We start from the raw sequence: 17,364 nt of genomic DNA, 5'->3' as shown, positions 1-17,364 counted from the left end.
AAACCACATGTTTGTTTTCATAGAACATTTTATTTTTCTAAATGTATTTTATTGATTACGCTATTACAGTTGTCCCGTTATCCTCCCCTTTATTCCCCTCTGCCCTGCACACCCCTGCCGCTTAGTTCATGTCCATGGGTTACACATATAAGCTTTCTGGCTTCTCTCATTCCTATACTGTTCTTACCCTCCCCCTGTCTATTTTCTACCTACCATCTATGCCTCTTATTCCCTGTGCCTTTTCCCCCTCTCTCCCTCCTCCCTTCCCTGTTGATAACCCTCCATGTGATCTCCATTTCTGTGGTTCTATTCCTGTTCTAGTCGTTTTCTTAGTTTGTTTTTGTTTTTTTAGGGTCGGTTTTTGGTAGTCGTGAGTTTGTTGTCATTTTACTGTTTATATTTTTTTATCTTCTTCTTTTCCTTAGATAAGTCCCTTTAACATTTCATATAATAAAGGCTTGGTGACGATGAACTCCTTTAACTTGACCTTATCTGCAAAGAACTGTATCTGCCCTTCCATTCTAAGTGATAGCTTTGCTGGATAGAGTAATCTTGGATGTAGGTTTTTGCCTTTTGTGATTTTGAATACTTCTTTCCAACACCTTCTTGCCTGCAAGATTTCTTTGAGAAATCAGCTGACAGTCTTATGGGAACTCCTTTGTAAGTAACTGTCTCCTTTTCTTTTGCTGCTTTTAAGGTTCTCTCCTTATCTTTAATCTTGGGTAATATAATTATGATGTGCCTAGGTGTGTGCTTCCTTGGGTCCAAATTGTTTGGGATTCTCTGAGATTCCTGGACTTCCTGGAAGTCTATTTCCTTTGCCAGATTGGGGAAGTTCTCCTGCATTATGTTTTCAAATAAGTTTTCAATTTTTGCTCTTGTTCTTCTCCTTCTGGCACCCCTATGATTTGGATGTTAGAACATTTAAAGTTGTCCCAGAGGTTCCTAAGCCTCTCCTCATTTTTTTGAATTTTTGTTTCTTCATTCTGTTCTAGTCAAATGTTTATTTCATCCTTTTGTTCCAAATTGTTGATTTGAGTCCTGATTTCCTTCCCTTCACAGTTGGTTCCCCATACATTTTTCTTTATTTCACTTTGCATAGCTTTCACTTTTTCCTCTATTTTGCGACCATACTCAACTATTTCTGTGAGCATCCTGATTACCAGTGTTTTGAACTCTGTATCTGAGAAGTTGGCTATCTCTTCATTGTTTAGTTCATTTTCGAAGCTTTGATCTGCTTTTCAATTTGTGCCAAATTTTTTTGTCTCATTTACCTCTTAAGGTTCTAAGGAGCAAAGCTTAGGTATTCTCCAGGGCAGGACAACTCATGTCCCTATGTTGTGGCACTATTTGTGGCTGGGATGGGGGGTAGTCCAAAAGGGAACAATGCCACTTCCTGGGCTCTCTGCCAGCTTTCGGTCACTTCCCTTGCTACCCACAAGCAAATTGAGCCCTTTTGGTGCTGATTCCCTGATGGGTGGGCTTTTATACATTCTAGGACCCTGTGGGTCTCTCCAATGAACTCTCCTATGAGTCTGGGAGTTTCTCCTGCTGCAGCCTCAACCCCCACAGGTTTTTTTCAGTCAAAGGTTTTGAGGCTTTATTTCCTTGCACTGGAACCCTGGGCTGTGTGATCTGTCTCACTCCCCAGTTGTTCCTTGCAGGTTTTCTGCAAGCAAATGTGGGGCCGCCTATTCCACCAGCTGCTACCTTGCACGGTTCACAAGCTGCTGCCTTGCCCGTGAGTCCTCTCCACCCAGCTGCCCATCTCTGCCCCTCTTACTGGTCTGGGTGAGTGTTTCTTCTTTAACTCCTTGGTTGTTGGAATTCCATACAGTTTGATTTCCTGGCAGTTCTGGTTGTTTTTTTTGTTTTTAAATTTGTTGTTGTCCTTCTTTTGATTGTGTGAGGAGGCACAGACAGTATATCTACCTATGCCTCCATCTTGGCTAGAAGTCCATGTTTTAATCTTTATATACATATTTTGTGCTTATCACTTATAAAATTCATTCTAATTCCATAGGGTATATTTTGAATTTGTCAACGCCATTGAAATAGGTTTTGAATATTTCTTTGAATACATGTCATGACCACCTCACTTGGAATGACTTGTAAACTAGTGCTATTCTTTATGTCCAGAGCAGTTTTTATAGAGCATTGATTGATAGTTTGTGTTGACCCAAAGCTATTGATTGGTGGTTGTATTCTCAGTCAGAGCATGGCAAAAATCAGGGTCATGGGTCTGTTGTGGTTGGTGGTGACCCATTACATTTCTGTGCAGTGGGACTTGGTGGCATAGACACTGAGGTTTAAAGAGAGGCACAGATAGGAGAGAAAGTGATCTCCTGACATCTCCTTACTTCCTGTGTCTCACTTCCTCCCTGTTTTTGTGAGGCTAGAACTAGTCAAACTTTCCTGGAATATCTATGTCTTCCCTTCAGCTGCCTAAGATTTCCAGGCTAAGGGCCTACACATGCGTGACCATGGCCACCTCCATATGCACCACTGAGCATTGATGACAAAGTGAAGGAGGACCAGACAAACTACCCACAGTTGTCAACCTATGGTCAGACTGTGTGATAGTATTGATTTGTGAGATGTCTCAAAATTTTACATAATTTCAGTCCTTTAAATGAACTAAAGCTTTTATTAATGGCTCAGTGTGTGGTCTGTCCTTTAGAATGTTCTTAATGCACTTGAGAGAAATTGTGTTCTGCTCTTATTGGGTGGAGTGTTTTATACATGTCTATCAGGTTATGTTATTTAAGTCTTCTATTTCCTTGTTGATCTTCAGCCTGGTATTCTATCCATTATTGAAAGTGTGGTATTGATGTCTCCAGCTATTATTGTTGAGTTTTCTATTTCTCCCTTTAAATCTGTCAGTTTTTGCTTCCCGTGCTTTGGGACTCTCTTAGATGCATATGTGTTTATAATTATTATATCTTCCTGATGGACTAACCCTTTTATCATTATAAAACATTCCTCTTTGTCTTTGACACATTTTGTTTTAAAGTCTCCAGTCTATTTTGTCTGGGATCATCTGCCTAATCATGTTACATTACACAGCAGAAGGGATTTTGTAGATGTAATTAATTCAACCTTATAATGGGGAGATCATCCAGGTAGACTGACCTAATCACATGAGCCCTTTCAACCTGGATTGGGAGGTCAGAGAACCAGGCAGTCAGAGAGACTCAAAGCACATCAGGAATTCAGTGCTGGCTTTAAAGATGGAGGGAGCCAGAGCAAAGAAACAAAGTCTTCAGTCCTACAGCTTCATAGTTAGTGTCACCTACAAACATAAGCCGACATCCATTTGGCATATGTACTATGCAGATTCAGACAGACTCATCCTTCTCTTCTGCTTTGTCCTTGCACATTACTGTGTCTGTCTGGATTGGGTGACACAACCTTGTTTAGCCGTCCCCCCCCCCCCCCCCCCCACTGCTGTGGCTCTCTGGACCAAATGCCACTGCTGAGCAGGGCTGAGCCCAAGCAGCTGGTGTTATTGGAAGCCACAGGCTCATGATTCATCCAGACCCTGACCTTCACCCACCTTGGAGGCCCAATCACCCTCTTTACAGCTTTCCATATATATATGGATTATTACCTACAAGCCTTGCACTTCCCTGGTTCCCTAAGGCCATGGTTCCTAACATCTTTATCACTTTGGGGGTTTCTGGCAAACCCCAGAGCCATTCTCCTTCCTGGGGTTTCAGTTACTTCATGCCTGCTGTGTAGTGAGAAGCTACTAGGTACCCACCCGAGGCCCAGCATGCAAATCGGAGTTAAACAGTGACTTGATGATTTTGTCTAGATCAGTCAGAGGTATAGGTGAATGTGCAAAGGATAGGATTTCTAAATGTCCCACTTTCAAGGCACATACCAGAACTTACTTCCCATTTGGAAGACACAACCTGGAGGAGTGATCGTTGCACCTCAGACCGAGCACTATCCCTCCAGAATCACAACCTGGCCCCACAGTATCACAGGACAAACTGTTGAATATCTTTTACTCCATAGTCACTACCAGGTTTCTGAAAATTCCTTCACTTGATAGCAGCCTCCTGGTTGCTAAATATCTGCATAGACCAGACTTGCCCGTACAATAATCAGTCCAGCAGAATTTTTGCATGCACACTAAAGATTCCCACAGGTACTCTTCTGAGGCAGCAAATGAACTGTAGTAGAGTGAATGGCAAACACATACACTGGCCAGAAATCAAGCCTGGGTCCTCCACATGAACCCACAGATACTGCCAGTGAACCACCAATGTTCTGAAATCAAATTTGCTTGACTAGCTCAGAACACTCCCAGTAATTCAGGTTCTGCGACCACCATACCGGGACTCGGTGACGCCCCAGCTCCCAACCACGCCAAGAGCCCTTCTGCTTTTGGAGCTTCACCTGGAAAGAACTAAATGGAGAGAATGGCCACTGGGGTCCAGCTCCTTCTCAAGGCCACCAAGGCCCAGCTCAGGTCTGGGATCCAAAGCTGTCCCTGCACAAAGGTGTGCAGGCTTCAGCGGCCACTTTGAGACCTGACCACTAAAATTCCTCTAAGACCAAGTTGCATAACATTTCTTCCAGGAAGCTTTTTCTTAGAAGAATCTTCAGCGGCCTTCATCGCAGCTGCTGATGAACTGATTTGAATAAATTTAGAAGCCAAAAAGATCAGGCATCTTAGAGTTGTCACTTGTTTTGGTCCCTGCTTCCTCATTTCTGAGCACTGGCAGAGCATCTCGGTTCTTCCAGTATGAATCCGTGTTTCAGAGCCACCACAGACACAGCTCCCACTGCCTCAGGTGAACGCTGCTCCTGGAGGCTGGGCCCTGCAGATCTCCTCCCGTCCCCTGTCAGGGTCAGCCCAGCCCCACCGGCCACGCGAGAGAGGACTGTCGTTGGTCAGTTACTGCTTTGACCAGTGTGGTCCATGCGCAGCAGATCCTGGGAGCCAGGTTTTTCTCTTGCTTCTGTAGTTTTTTCAGAGGAAGCTGGGCTTTAGGAAAACTGGTCAGCAGCCCAGATTTGTTCAACATCCTCAATTCTTGGAATTTTCCTGTTATAAATATCACATATACTCAGTTCGATTTAATTTTTCCAGAACACTTCCCACACTGAGTTCTTGGTGCTTCTGCTCACATTTCCTCTGATCGTTTTCTAGCGAACTTCCTACCTGTCATGTGGACCTTCTCTTCCCTCCTCTTCTGTGTTGGACGTCCTGTTTTTAGGTTTTGTGCTTTTCTGTTCCTTGATTTTTGCTCTCGTTTTACTGGAAGTTAATATCCCTAATACGCCTTCACACATGTTTGGCAGTTTGATTTTTGTATAAAATTCTAGCTTCATAGCAGTCTTCCAAGGAAAAGAAAGTGGACTTCCCTAATCTTTTTTCTTGTTTAATGTTGTTTTAAGAGCTTTAATGACATTCTGAGATTTAATGCTTTACCCAGAGTTCCTTTCTCTCTCTAGAAGTCCTTTGAGTCTTTTCTTCATGCTCTGAGATTCTAGCATGGTGTAGCCTTTCAATAAGCAATGTAGTTCTGAAGTTGCAGAATATCTCCTCATAATGAGTATTGGATAATTTCCTCTCCTTTCTTTTCTGAGGAAGTAAGAGAACTGGTTTCTATTGGATAGTGCTATACTATGCCCACTTCACAGGAAACCATGTTTTTTATTCCATGAGAGACATATGTTTCATAGGAAGTATTACCAGATATCAAATTACAAGATATACACACATAGTTACACTCAGACTCTAAGAAGATACCAAAAGGACCCTATGGAAAAGCATATTTATATCCCCACCTAGTCTGTACTTTTCCAATGGTTAGTTCTAGGAATGTTAGCCAGTTTCAAAGGCCTGCTAAAAGAAAGAGAAGAATCATACTATATTTGGGACAATAATTTTTACACGGAAATAATTGAAGATTGTTTCTCTTACACTCTTGAATCTTTGGAATTTACTGTGATTAGTAGATTTGTGCAGACAAGAGAAAATACTTTTTAAGAGGTGTCGAAGTCTCTGTTTGCAGTTTGGGAGACATCATCTTTCGGTGCAAATCATGCTTAGACGATTGGCTGCGTCACTGGATTTCTTGACAGTGAAGACTAGTCTGAACTGCTGCCTTTAAGGACCGACTCTACTAGGTGAGCCATAAAACACTGCGAGATTTGTCAGCCCTGGGACCTCCACCTATTCATAGGATCCTCGGAGACAGAGTGCTTCCCTAACAAATCAACTCACTCACATCTCTGACCCTTAAACGGCAGCGTGTTTGGACATAACCCTTTGAGTCTTCTCAATTAAGGGTAGGGGAAGAGGGAGGTTGAAAACCATATCCTCAATTTTAATTAATTAATAAAATCTTATCTAGATATCCTAGACATCAGCCTTATCCTAGATATCCTAGGTATAATAAATTTCTTATATAAGCTACAAATACTTTATTTAATTTTGTATTTTCCTTATAACTGGGTACCCAGATTTTTATGGGTATATACTCATTTTTCATTTTATAGTGAATATTTTTATTTAAAAGCCTTATCCACTGAATACTTTAAAATGGTAAATTTTATGTTTTTTTCATCACAATTTTTTTAAAAGTTTTACCCACAATTTGTTTGTGAGTGTTGTTAAAGAAAAGAATCACTCAGTGACATTAGTCGGAGCCCAGTGAGGAATACACTGTTCACGGGGCAGAGCCATGGCCATGGGTGCACGGGCCACCGCAGTAGGGTCTGGCAACGAGGGAGAGACCTTGGACTCAACTCTGAATTCAACAGCGAAAAGTGGGGATTTATGGCCAAGGCTCAGGCCGGGGGACAGTGGGGATCAGTGGATGAAGAATTACTAAGAAGAAACATCGAGGTTACGGGGGATTCTGGTCAAACCAACCTAATGGGAGCCTTGCTAAAGGCAGGCCAGGGTGGCCAGGCATCACCTGAGGGGTCGGGGGAGGATGAAGAACCTGATTAGATATCAAGGGTGGTCAGATATGAGGGGGTGGCAGGGACTCTAGCAAACTGACTCAGCAAGACTCTTGCTGAAATGGGATGATGCAGAGACAAATGAGGACGTCCGAAAGTTGAGGTCTAGCTGAAAACTTCAGGGGCGACCGAGTAGAGTCCGGTCAAGGAGGGAATCTTTATCATGTCCAGATTCCATACCAAATTTATCCTGAAGAAGAAGCTTACATGTAAGCCGATTCAAATATTTCTGTCTTGATAGTGTCTATAAAAAATTCATTAACAATCATTGTTAAATCGAATACCAAACATAGCTAATAAAGACAATCAGATCTCTGCAAAAATGGATCAAGATTATTTGGTTCCATCTAAAAATAATCAATTTGTCACAGTTTCCAGAAAGAATTCTTCAACTTATTGTAATCTATCAACAATTTATTAGGAGTGCTATTGTTTTCCCAAGACAGCTGACCCCATGAGATTATAAAAGCTCTTTCCAAGTCCTGTTTGGTGCCCACCTTCCCAACCCCGATCTCACAAAACATCTTCTGGGAATGTATTGGGTCTATACATGTGTAGATAGCTCAGGAACTCCCGAAAGAGACTTAGCAATCCATGTCCTGGTGGAATAAAAATCTTTGTTCTGTCTTTCATAGACTTGGACAAATATGTAAACTTTTTGTGCCTCAATTTTTCAACTGTAATATGAAGCGAACAATTAGTAATTGCTCCATCAATAATGTGATTAGTGCAATTATCGTAATTATCCTGTGCATTATTTTTTAACCAAGAGAACAGTTCCATTCTCCTTATTTCCTTTTCAGTAAGTTTCAGTCCTTGAGGGGTACAGCCTTACACGATTCTGTGCCCAAGGGCCTCAGCAGGAAGGTTGCTTTGGAATTCAGTGCAAACCAAGTGCATCTCCAAGAGCATGAGCTTCCTTTCCCCAGCTGACTGGTTTTATTCAGTTTGCCACCAGAGGTCACTGTGCTGTTCTTGCTTTGCATACATAAGCGGGTCTTTTGCCTAGAATTCAGTTTCATCTCGAGCATAAACATCTTCAGTTTTGAGAAAGGCGGTGAGCCTCTGGGCCTGAAGACGCTGCTTACAGCCAGCAGGAACGGCCTTGTAACCACAGCCTCCCGGACTATCTGTTGTCGGAGTCCTGTTCCTGGCAGGCCGCCACAGGCTCCGGGCCAGCAGGAGAAGCCTCTGCATTATTTTTGACAAAGGCATTTCTCCCATAGTTGTGGGCTATTCCTTTAACCCTTTTGAAATTAAGCTGGCTTACGGGCGTTACAGTGACAAATATGCTGCGTCATCACTATCGCACGCACAACTGTGGGATTTCTATGATGTAGAGAACTGGGCGTGTGCTTGCTACACTGTAGTATTTAGATGCTTTTTGTTTAAGTAAATCTTGAAAATTTGCTTTCTATGGAAGTGGTAACAAATTATATTCCATTCTTTCTCAACCTGTCAATGTCCCTTTCTTTACCTACTTGCTGGCCTGTCCGTCTTTCCATGTATCTATCTACGGTTTTCCAGTAAAGGGAACAGAGGCCTCCTGGCTTCACTAAAGGGGAGGTACAGCGAAAGGACACTGTGAACATCACAGAGACATTCTACTGCATGTGTTGGAGAGCTTAACTTTCAACAAATTGTACCTCGTGCTTCATCTGTGCTGGGTCAGCTGTGGCGCTCACCTAGAGAACCCTGCAGCTTTTTGGGCGCAGCCCTTTCTTCTGAAATATCACCCATCTTTCCCAAGAAGACATGACTACCTCTGCCTTTGTGTCCTCACCGTACCCTTGACACTTCCTACCACTAGACCTATCATGGTACTTCCTTGTTTTCTGAATTCCTATGTCTGCCCCAGTGTGAGACTCCTCGAAGACTGAGGCCCTTCCTTGAAATGCCTTTGTTTCAGTTTAGTGGCTTTGTTCTGCTCTCTGAATGTCGTATGCTCACGGGTGTGTTGCAGGTGACTGTAAGCTAATGCAGGGTGATTAACACAGCACGTTTATGCATGGCCATGGCCTTAATGTGTTCCTGATGATGGCAGTGCACAGACTCCCCTGTGGCTGGGGGCGGGGTCAGGAGAGAGGGGAAGCATCAGGACAGTTGCATCTGGGACAAAGCAGAGTTCATGGTGCACACAGCACAAAGACGTGGAAGGGCTGGCAGGATGACGACAATGTTACTCCAGGTTCTCCAAGAAGCAAATGCTGAGTAAATATACACAGACTTTATTAGGGGAAACGCCTATGTGAAAGGAACTAGGAAGGTACTTAGGACGGATGGGAGAGTCTTCATGCTATGAAGCAAATCTGACTCCAAGTAAGGAAGAGAGGGAGAGAAGGCTGGGTGGAAGTGTCCAAGACTGCCTGCCATCGAGTCTAAAGCCATCAAAGCCCTCGTGGAGTCACTCAGCCAATTCAGCCGACAAAGAGTCCTGTGTCTCCCAGGAAAGGGTCTGTCTTAGCATCCCCACTGTGTGCAGCTACTGGCAGGGAGCAGCCCGTGGGAGCTGTGGCCTCAGAGACAGGTTTTAAAGCACAGCAGCTGGGGCGCTCAGTCAGTTAAGCTACACCAGTCAGGAAGGTCTGCAGGGCAAATTCTCGTGGCCATCACAGGAGCCAAACCCAAAACAGATGTAAGACCACACAGAGGTATCGGCTATTGGCCAGTGTGGGGAATAGAGGAAAGGGCAACGGTAGAACCACTGTTTCTCCTTCCGGTTCTGGGAAAGCTCATGTCACTCCACCTTTTTTTTTTTTTTTGCCTTTAGTTTGAGCTATAAGTGGCAATAAGAAATTAAGTGGACCCAAGAGCCACAGATGCGATTTCCTCTGCGCCCTGGACTGATCTCATGAGAGAAGCCACCTTGTCAATAGCATCTTGGTTAAAACCATCGTGTTTCTGATAAGTATGGCCTCATTTCCCCGCTCAAGGCTGATTGGTAGGTGAGCACGCACAACGGTGACTGGACAGAGGGCTGGCTTCTGTTGTGGAAGGCAAGGAGGGCAGAAAGATGGCATAGAGGGAAAGCAAACACTACTACACTGAAAAAAATGGAAGTTAAATGTGTAAGCAGACTGGATTGTCAAGGAGAGTATCTGTATTCGAAGGCAGGCGAGATTAGTTCGATAAGAAATACTGAGAGAGTAAGAGTGTCCTCCTCAGAAAGCAAGAAAGAGTGAGTTCAGAGGGATTGGAGAAGGACAGAAACTGGTGCACATCAAATGGAATAATAAATCACCCCAAATAGAAGAGATCTGACATATAAAGAATATATTCAATACCTGGCCACTATTCAGTGATTGCTATGTTGCTGGGCATTCTGTAAACCATATCGGTGCTTCCCACAACCACGTGAGGTCGATTTTATTATTATGGTGTTACGGATTAGGAGTTTGAGAGTGGCTTAAATACCTGAGCACCTATATTTGCCTAAAGCAAAAAACAAAACAAACAAAAAAAAGAAGCGGCAACCGGGAACCTACTGCAGAGCGGGGACATGCAGCTGTAACTAATACTGTAGTGGCCCGTGATGCCTATTTGAGTCTTGGGGGCCAGATGATTTTTAGGATGTCAGCATTTGTCATTCTTTTAGGAAAGTGATATAAAACACAGCTTTCACATCACATGACCATCCAATGAGGACTGAGGTGGTATCCCATAATAAAATATGCTGAAGCCTATCTGTGTAGGCACCACTTCTCTTGCCCAAGGCACTTCCGGCTCGTGAAAAGGGGACCACTGCATCTGGAGTGTTTATGCAGATGCTGGATATACAAGTTCTGTTCCTTCTGGAAATCCAAGTCCTGTCGCTTCTCCTTCCAGTTCTATGGAAGCTACTGTTACTCTACCTGCTTCTGCTCCCCCTGCGGCTGGAGTTCTGGAAGCTGGAATTGAGAAGACAGCAGGGCCTCCTCAGGAATCTCATCTCCTTGGACTGCTCTGACGAGTCCATGCTGGGAAGGCGATACAGGGAGGGGGGACTGGGGTTCTCCACACTGCAGGACTCTCAGCTGGCAGGTGAGCCCTGTCACACCCCCAATGACATCGAGATCTCAGGCAACAGTGGAGGAAAGGCTCAGGATTGCTGTCTGGCCCACTCGGGCTATGTATCAACCCCCGGGGTGACCTGCACTTATCTGGGTTCAGTGAGATAAGAATGGTGTCCAAATTCCAGGAGCTGAGCTCAGTACCCAGGCATCAGGGGCTCATATGCCTGGCATGGCTGTGGGTGATTGGCAGGACTTCAGAGAACCGTTGAGGTGGTGTGGACACTCTTGTGACTACCAGCTGATAAAGGCAGCATCCACTGAAGACATGTACAAACCCTGCAAGAAAACATTTAAAAGACCAAGCCACACATCGACCAAAGAATCACAACACCAGATTGTGCCTAAGGGACCTAGTTCAGGAAGCTCTCCTTTCAGGGTTTTCTTCTGTCGTTCTTCATGAGGGGACATCTGTTCCAGCCTTGAATACCTCCAAGGATAGAGCGCTCTTTCCGTAGTGAGGCATGCGACTTCCGTCATGGGTCAGTCAGGCAGAAATCGCTCTCGTCATGAAGTCTGCCTAGGTCTTTGTGTCATTGTCACCCGTTGGTGTTCATTCTGCCCTCCAACCCCACAGAGTCTAATTCCGGTTCCACAGGACAACCGTTCCAATATTTAATACTATATTAATAGGTAGTCTTTTCTTCTCAGGTACTTTTTTTATAAAATACTCCTTCAAAACACTCTGAAAACTAGCAAAACTATGTTTTTCCGAAAAGAAGTTGGCATCCAGAAGTTCTCTTACAGCCAAGTCATGCCATGGCCGCTGGCACATGGGCCTAATTTTTGCACTTGTCTCAGCTCTCTGCGCAGCTCCTCGGACCCGCTGATTCGTGAATGTGGCTTAACTTGCTCAGGGTGAACCTGCTCTTGCTCCCAGTGGCCACCTTTTCTCTGTACTCACACACTAGCTAATTAACGTCAATCCAGCCTTAGTTTTCAAAAGATAAAAAAAAAAATGTACTCTTCTCTACACATTAAAATGCATTACTTCATTATTTTAAGAAACTAACAATTGCTATTTTCCAGGCTCAAGACAACTCTGTGGTATTCATGACTTTGAGAAGCAGGTTCGGTCACTCTCTTGAATGGAGTTTGCCTGGGTCTGGGAAATTGACTTCACTTAAAACATTCAGATTTTATCCTCCTATCTTTTCATACGTGATAGTTTTCATGTTCTCACCAGGAACGTAATGGGGGCTACGGAGTCCCACAGCCCTACCCTCGATGGCTAAAGGCCACAGGAGTGGCCTTTCTGGTCTACTCTCCTGAAATGGGGTAGATCACAGAGAAGACTCATTTTTTCCCCTTTAACTTTTTTTTCTATTTATTTATTTTTTTAAATATTTTTTATTGATTATGCTGTTACAGTTGTTCTATTCCCCGCTTCATTCCCCTCCACCCTACCCCCATCCCCACCATTACCCCCCCTTTAGTTTATGACCATGTGTCTCAAGTCCTTTAGATTCTATATTTCCCATGCTATTCTTGCCCCCCCATCTATTTTCTATCTACTGTCTATGCTACTTATTTTCTATACCTTCTCCCCCCCTTCTCCTCCTCCCACTCCTCTGTTGCTAACCCTCCTTGAGATCTTCATTTCTATGTTTCCACTCCTGATCTAGCTGTCCTTTTAGTTTGCTTTTGTTTTAGGTGTGGTTGTTAATAACTGTGAGTTTGTTGTCCTTTCACTGTTCCTGTTTCTTTAACTTCTTTTTCTTAGATAAGTCCCTTTAACATTTCATATAATAAGGGCTTGGTGATGATGAACTCCTTGAATTTGATCTTATCTGAGAAGCACCTTATCTGTCCTTCCATTCTAAATGAAAGTTTTGCTGGATAGAGCAATCTTGGTTGTAGGTCTTTGGATTTCATGACTTGGAATACCTCTTTCCAGCCCCTTCTTGCCTGTAAGGTCTCTTTTGAGAAATCTGCTGACAGTCTGATGGGGACTCCTTTGTAGGTGACTGTCCCCTTAGCTCTTGCTGCTTCTAGGATTCTCTCCTTCATTTTAATCTTGGCTAATGTAATGATGATGTGCCTTGGTGTGTTCCTTCTTGGGTCCAACTTCTTTGGGACTCTCTGAGCTTCCTGGATTTCCTGGAAGTCTATTTCCTTTGCCAGATTGGGGAAATTCTCCTTGATTATTTGTTCAAATAAGTTTTCCACTGGTGGCTGTGCCTTTCCCCCTTCTGGTACCCCTACAATTCGGATGTTGGAGCGTTTAAAGATGTCCTGGAGGTTCCTAAGACTCTCCTCATTTCTTTGAATTCTTGCTTCCTGACTCTTTTCTGTTTGGCCATTATTTGCTTTCTTCTGGTCCACTCCATTGATTTGAGTCCCAGTTTCCTTTTCATTGCTATTGGTGTCCTGCGCAATTCCATTCATTTCCATTAGTTTCGCCTTCATGTATTTGTCTAATATGTGGCTATAATCAACCAGTTCTGTGAGGATCCTGATGACCAGTGTTTTAAACTGTGCGTCTGAGAGTTTGCTATTTCTTCATCGCTTAGGTCTATGGGCTCTGGGGCTTTGAGAACTTGCGACATTTTTGGTCTGTTCTGGCCCTTTAAGTGTGAGAAGCGGTGCCTTGGAGTCCCAGGTCACTGGGTTGTGACGCTGTATGTGGGGGCGTGGTCAGAGCGGGGAAATGGCGGTGCCCTCTACTGCCGCTTGCCTCCAGGACTGCCGGGCCCTGGTTCAACCGCTCACTCCCTGGCCTGTCCGCTCGCGCACAAATGGGTGACCACAGTCAACACGTAGCACCGCTTCCCCGCTGTCTCCTTTGCGGTCGCTCGCCTGGTCAATCGCTCGGTCGCTCACTAGGTCCAAACCTGCGTCTGGATTCCGCGCCTGAGTCCGTCTGACCAAGTCTTCCTGTGCAACCCCTCACCAGCTGCTGGTTTTGCCCCTTACCGGTCAGGCTGAAGAATTTGTTGTTAACAGACTTCCGAAAAGTTCAATTTTCCGTGTTCTGGCTGTGTTTTCTGCTGCTAATATTTAGTTGTCCCTAAACTTGGTTGTGTGAGAAGGCACGCCACATCCACCTATGCCTCCATCTTGGCGGAAGTCCTCCCCTTTAACTTGTTCTATGAATTTTAGGCCATTCTGGGTCTTATTCTTTCCTGCAGAAATTTTACTCTTCATAGGCATTCAATAAATATATGTAAACACCAATTTTTTAATAACAATTTATTGATTTGGTCCATTCACTTAAATGTAATGTCTGATGCTTCCAAATCCACAGCCAAGAATGCTGTTGGAAGGGGCTGGACATGTTCCGAAGAACATCCCTCTAGGCCCTTCAGGCATCTCCATGTCACAGAGGTCCTGACCAGAGCTGGATGAAGGACCCTGAGTGCATGAGTGAGAGAGCCATCTGGATGGAGCTCACTGTGCAGCACCTAGGGAGGGAGAGACAGAGCCACGGTGAAAGCTGGAGGGACTTGGGGACTCTTCGCTGACTGCCCCGAATGGAAACTGACATTCCTTCCCTTCTGGATTCACACTCAGCTGGAAGTAGGAAAAGCAGGGACAGAGACACCCAGCTGGAAACCAGCTCACAGCCAGTGATTCTCTGGTTATCTGCGAAGATGGAGCAATGTGAATTCTCAGACCTAGAGCTTGGAGTCTACGGACATGTTGGTGGGATCTCATAAGAAGCAGCCTTGTTTAGATTGAGAATAACTATTACAGTTTGGGCTGCACGGGTCTGAGCAATTTTATACTCTCCATCCTCTTCTCTTTGCTTCTCCAAATGGTATTGCTGTGGAAGGGAGGGGTATGGAAGTGACCAGGCTTGGTTGTTGGCCTCTGTAAGCTTAGCTTCTGAGAAGGCCCTCCCTTCTCCTGCTGCAGAGCAAAAGCATGGACTCCATGTTCCACTCGTGGAAGCCAGAGGTGGATACTGTTGCAGTGAATAAAAACAACCCACGCAAGTCACACATTTGGGTAACAGATGCTTTTGAAGACCCACTTTCCTGCACCCACCAAAGTTTCACTCCCAGCCAAGCAGAAAACCCAGGGGCCTCATGCACTGGGACAACAGAGTGATGGGACTAAGGCACACCACAGTGGGCCACATACCCACATGCAAAGGCTGCGGCTGGGGAACAGAGCCTCCCCCACCCAATGGGGCATTGCTGTATTAGTGTAGGGGACCTGATCATCATTCTTCTGATAAGGAAGGGGGGACATGGAAGGACTGTTCTAAGTGATTAGAGCCTCAGGGTGAAGAATGCCGGAATACAGGCTATTCACATGGGGGATGTGGCAGGTGTATCTGGCATGTGGCTGTGGCCTGAAGGTGAGAAATGCTTCTCCTTCTGCCAGTGTGGACACCATGGAAGTCCTGGTTCTACCATCTGGCCACAAGCCCAGGAGCAGCAGCAGGTGGTATAAGGAGTTACAAGAATGGGTGTCATATCAGGCAGCCCTGAGAATAGGACCTGGCACAGAGTGAGGCAAGCCACTGAGTGTCTTCATTTATACAATGGTGACAATTGTGCCTACGTCCCACTCTGGGCTGATTTGAGGAACAGTGAAGTGATGCACACCAATGTGCCTTCCAACTGCAAACCTGTATGACCTTTTGAAACTCCCTACACGTGGACAGAGCTGGGGGGTTGGGCCTTCCTACCTTTACCTTCGTCCAGATTGCTGAGTGCATGTTCTAGTCTCTCCTGCAGGCGGTCATTGGTGCAGACAGAGTCCTCCAGGCGCTGGCGCAGGTTCTGGATTTCAACAAGGTTCTTTTCCAGCAGGTCGGCCCCTGTTGCAGACCACCAAGACATGGAGAGGAAGAAGATGGCCGATCACTCATGGGCAGTTGTGGGGCATGCCCAGGGGCTCTGTACAAGATCCCTACCCATCTCTATACTTGTGTCAACTTCCTCCACTCACCTGAGCACCCAGAAAGCACCAGGAAACTTTGTTTAAAGAACACCTGGGCTTCGATCACAAGATGGTCCTCTGTAAGGAAAGGGCCTCCTCCCAGGCAGAGACTGAGGACATCTCAGGGAGATGGACCCCAGGCTGGAGACCAGGGTGAGAAAGTGCTAAAGGCCTCAAGGTAAAACTGGCATCACAATGATAAAGTTTGTCTACCTTCTTTGGTAGCAGTCTGGACGCCTTCCTCTCTACCTTACATCTCTCCTCCCTGTTGATCCATTACCTTTAACACCCACCCACTCACAGAGAGGCTAAGATAAATGCATGTGAAATTGGATCGGGCTGTGAGTAATGAGTGATACTTAATGTTCTCCTCCTCCTAGAATAAGTTTCTGTTCTGCTTATTATTTTTTTTAGTTCAGTTATTGATAGATATGTATTTACTGCCATCTTGTTCATATTTTTTATCTTTTTTTCCTTCTTCTTCTTAGAGAAGACCCTTTAACATTTCATATAATACTGGTTTGGTGGTCATGATCCCCATTAGCTTTTTCTTGTCTGGGAAGCTCTTTATAAGTCCTTTGATTCTAAATGATAGCTTTGTCGGGCAGAGTAATCCTTGCTTTTCATGACTTTGAATATTTCTTGCCAATCCCTTCTGGACTGCTAAGTTTTTGTCGAGAAATCAGCTGACAGTCTTATGGGAGCTCCCTTGTAGGTAACTAACTGCTTTCCTCTTGTTGATTTTAAGATTCTTTTTCTTTAATATTTTGCATCTTAATTATGATGTGTCTTGGTGTGGGCCTCTTTGGGTTTATCTTGTTTGGGACTCTCTGTACTTCCTGAACATGTATGTCTATTTCCTTCACCAACAAATGGAAGTTTCCTGCCACTATTTTTTCAAGTAGGTTTTTAATTTCTTGCTCTCTTTCTTCTCCTTCTGGCACCCCCATGATGTGAATGTTGGTATGCTTGAAGTGTCCTGAGGCTCCTTACACTATCATCATTTTTTTGTATTCTTCTTTTTTTTTTTTTTTTGCTGTTCCACTTGGGTGGGTTTTTTTTTTTTTTTGCTTCCTTATATTCCAAATCACTGTTTTCTCAGCTTTGTTTACTCTACTATTGATTCCCTGTATAAATTCTTCATTTTAGTTAGTGTATCCTTTACTTCTGACTGGTTCTTTTTTATAGTTTCAATGTTCCTTTTAATGCTGTTGAAGTTCTAAGTTCATCAGCTCTTGCCCTAAATTCAATGAGCATCCTTATAACCAGTGTTTTGAACTCTACATCTAGTAGGTTGCCTGTCTCCATTTTTAGTTCTTTTTCTAGAGTTTTGTTCTGTTCTTTTCATTTGGAACATGTTTCTTTGTCTCTTCATTTTGGCAGCCTCCCTAAGTTTGTTTCTATGTATTGGGTAGAAATACTATGTCTTCCAGGC

At 44.3% G+C, this 17,364-nt stretch overlaps 1 protein-coding gene across 2 annotated transcripts in view; it reads right to left on the bottom strand.

Moving 5' to 3' along the window:
• Positions 1-14,245: 14,245 nt before the first annotated feature.
• The window catches only part of LOC119035238 (myomegalin), a 32,385-nt gene continuing 29,266 nt past the window's right edge, over positions 14,246-17,364 (bottom strand). Inside the window, exons 7-8 of one of the 2 annotated variants that reach the window (XM_037126542.2) lie at positions 15,676-15,807; positions 14,246-14,440 (exon numbers count right to left, since the gene is read on the bottom strand). In XM_037126542.2, coding sequence (XP_036982437.2) covers positions 14,427-14,440; positions 15,676-15,807 — 146 coding nt within the window. In that variant the 3' untranslated portion in view covers positions 14,246-14,426. The remainder of the gene's footprint in view (positions 14,441-15,675; positions 15,808-17,364) is intronic. The other variant, XM_053656036.1, reaches the window with a different exon arrangement.

The sequence above is a fragment of the Artibeus jamaicensis genome, unplaced genomic scaffold (genome assembly GCF_021234435.1).
Source record: "Artibeus jamaicensis isolate MK-2021 breed Jamaican fruit bat unplaced genomic scaffold, CSHL_Jam_final scaffold_1689, whole genome shotgun sequence".
NCBI classification, from domain to species: Eukaryota; Metazoa; Chordata; class Mammalia; order Chiroptera; family Phyllostomidae; genus Artibeus; species Artibeus jamaicensis.
The sequence above is the reverse complement of the archived record's forward strand: the minus strand, read 5'-3'. Positions and strand labels throughout refer to the sequence as shown.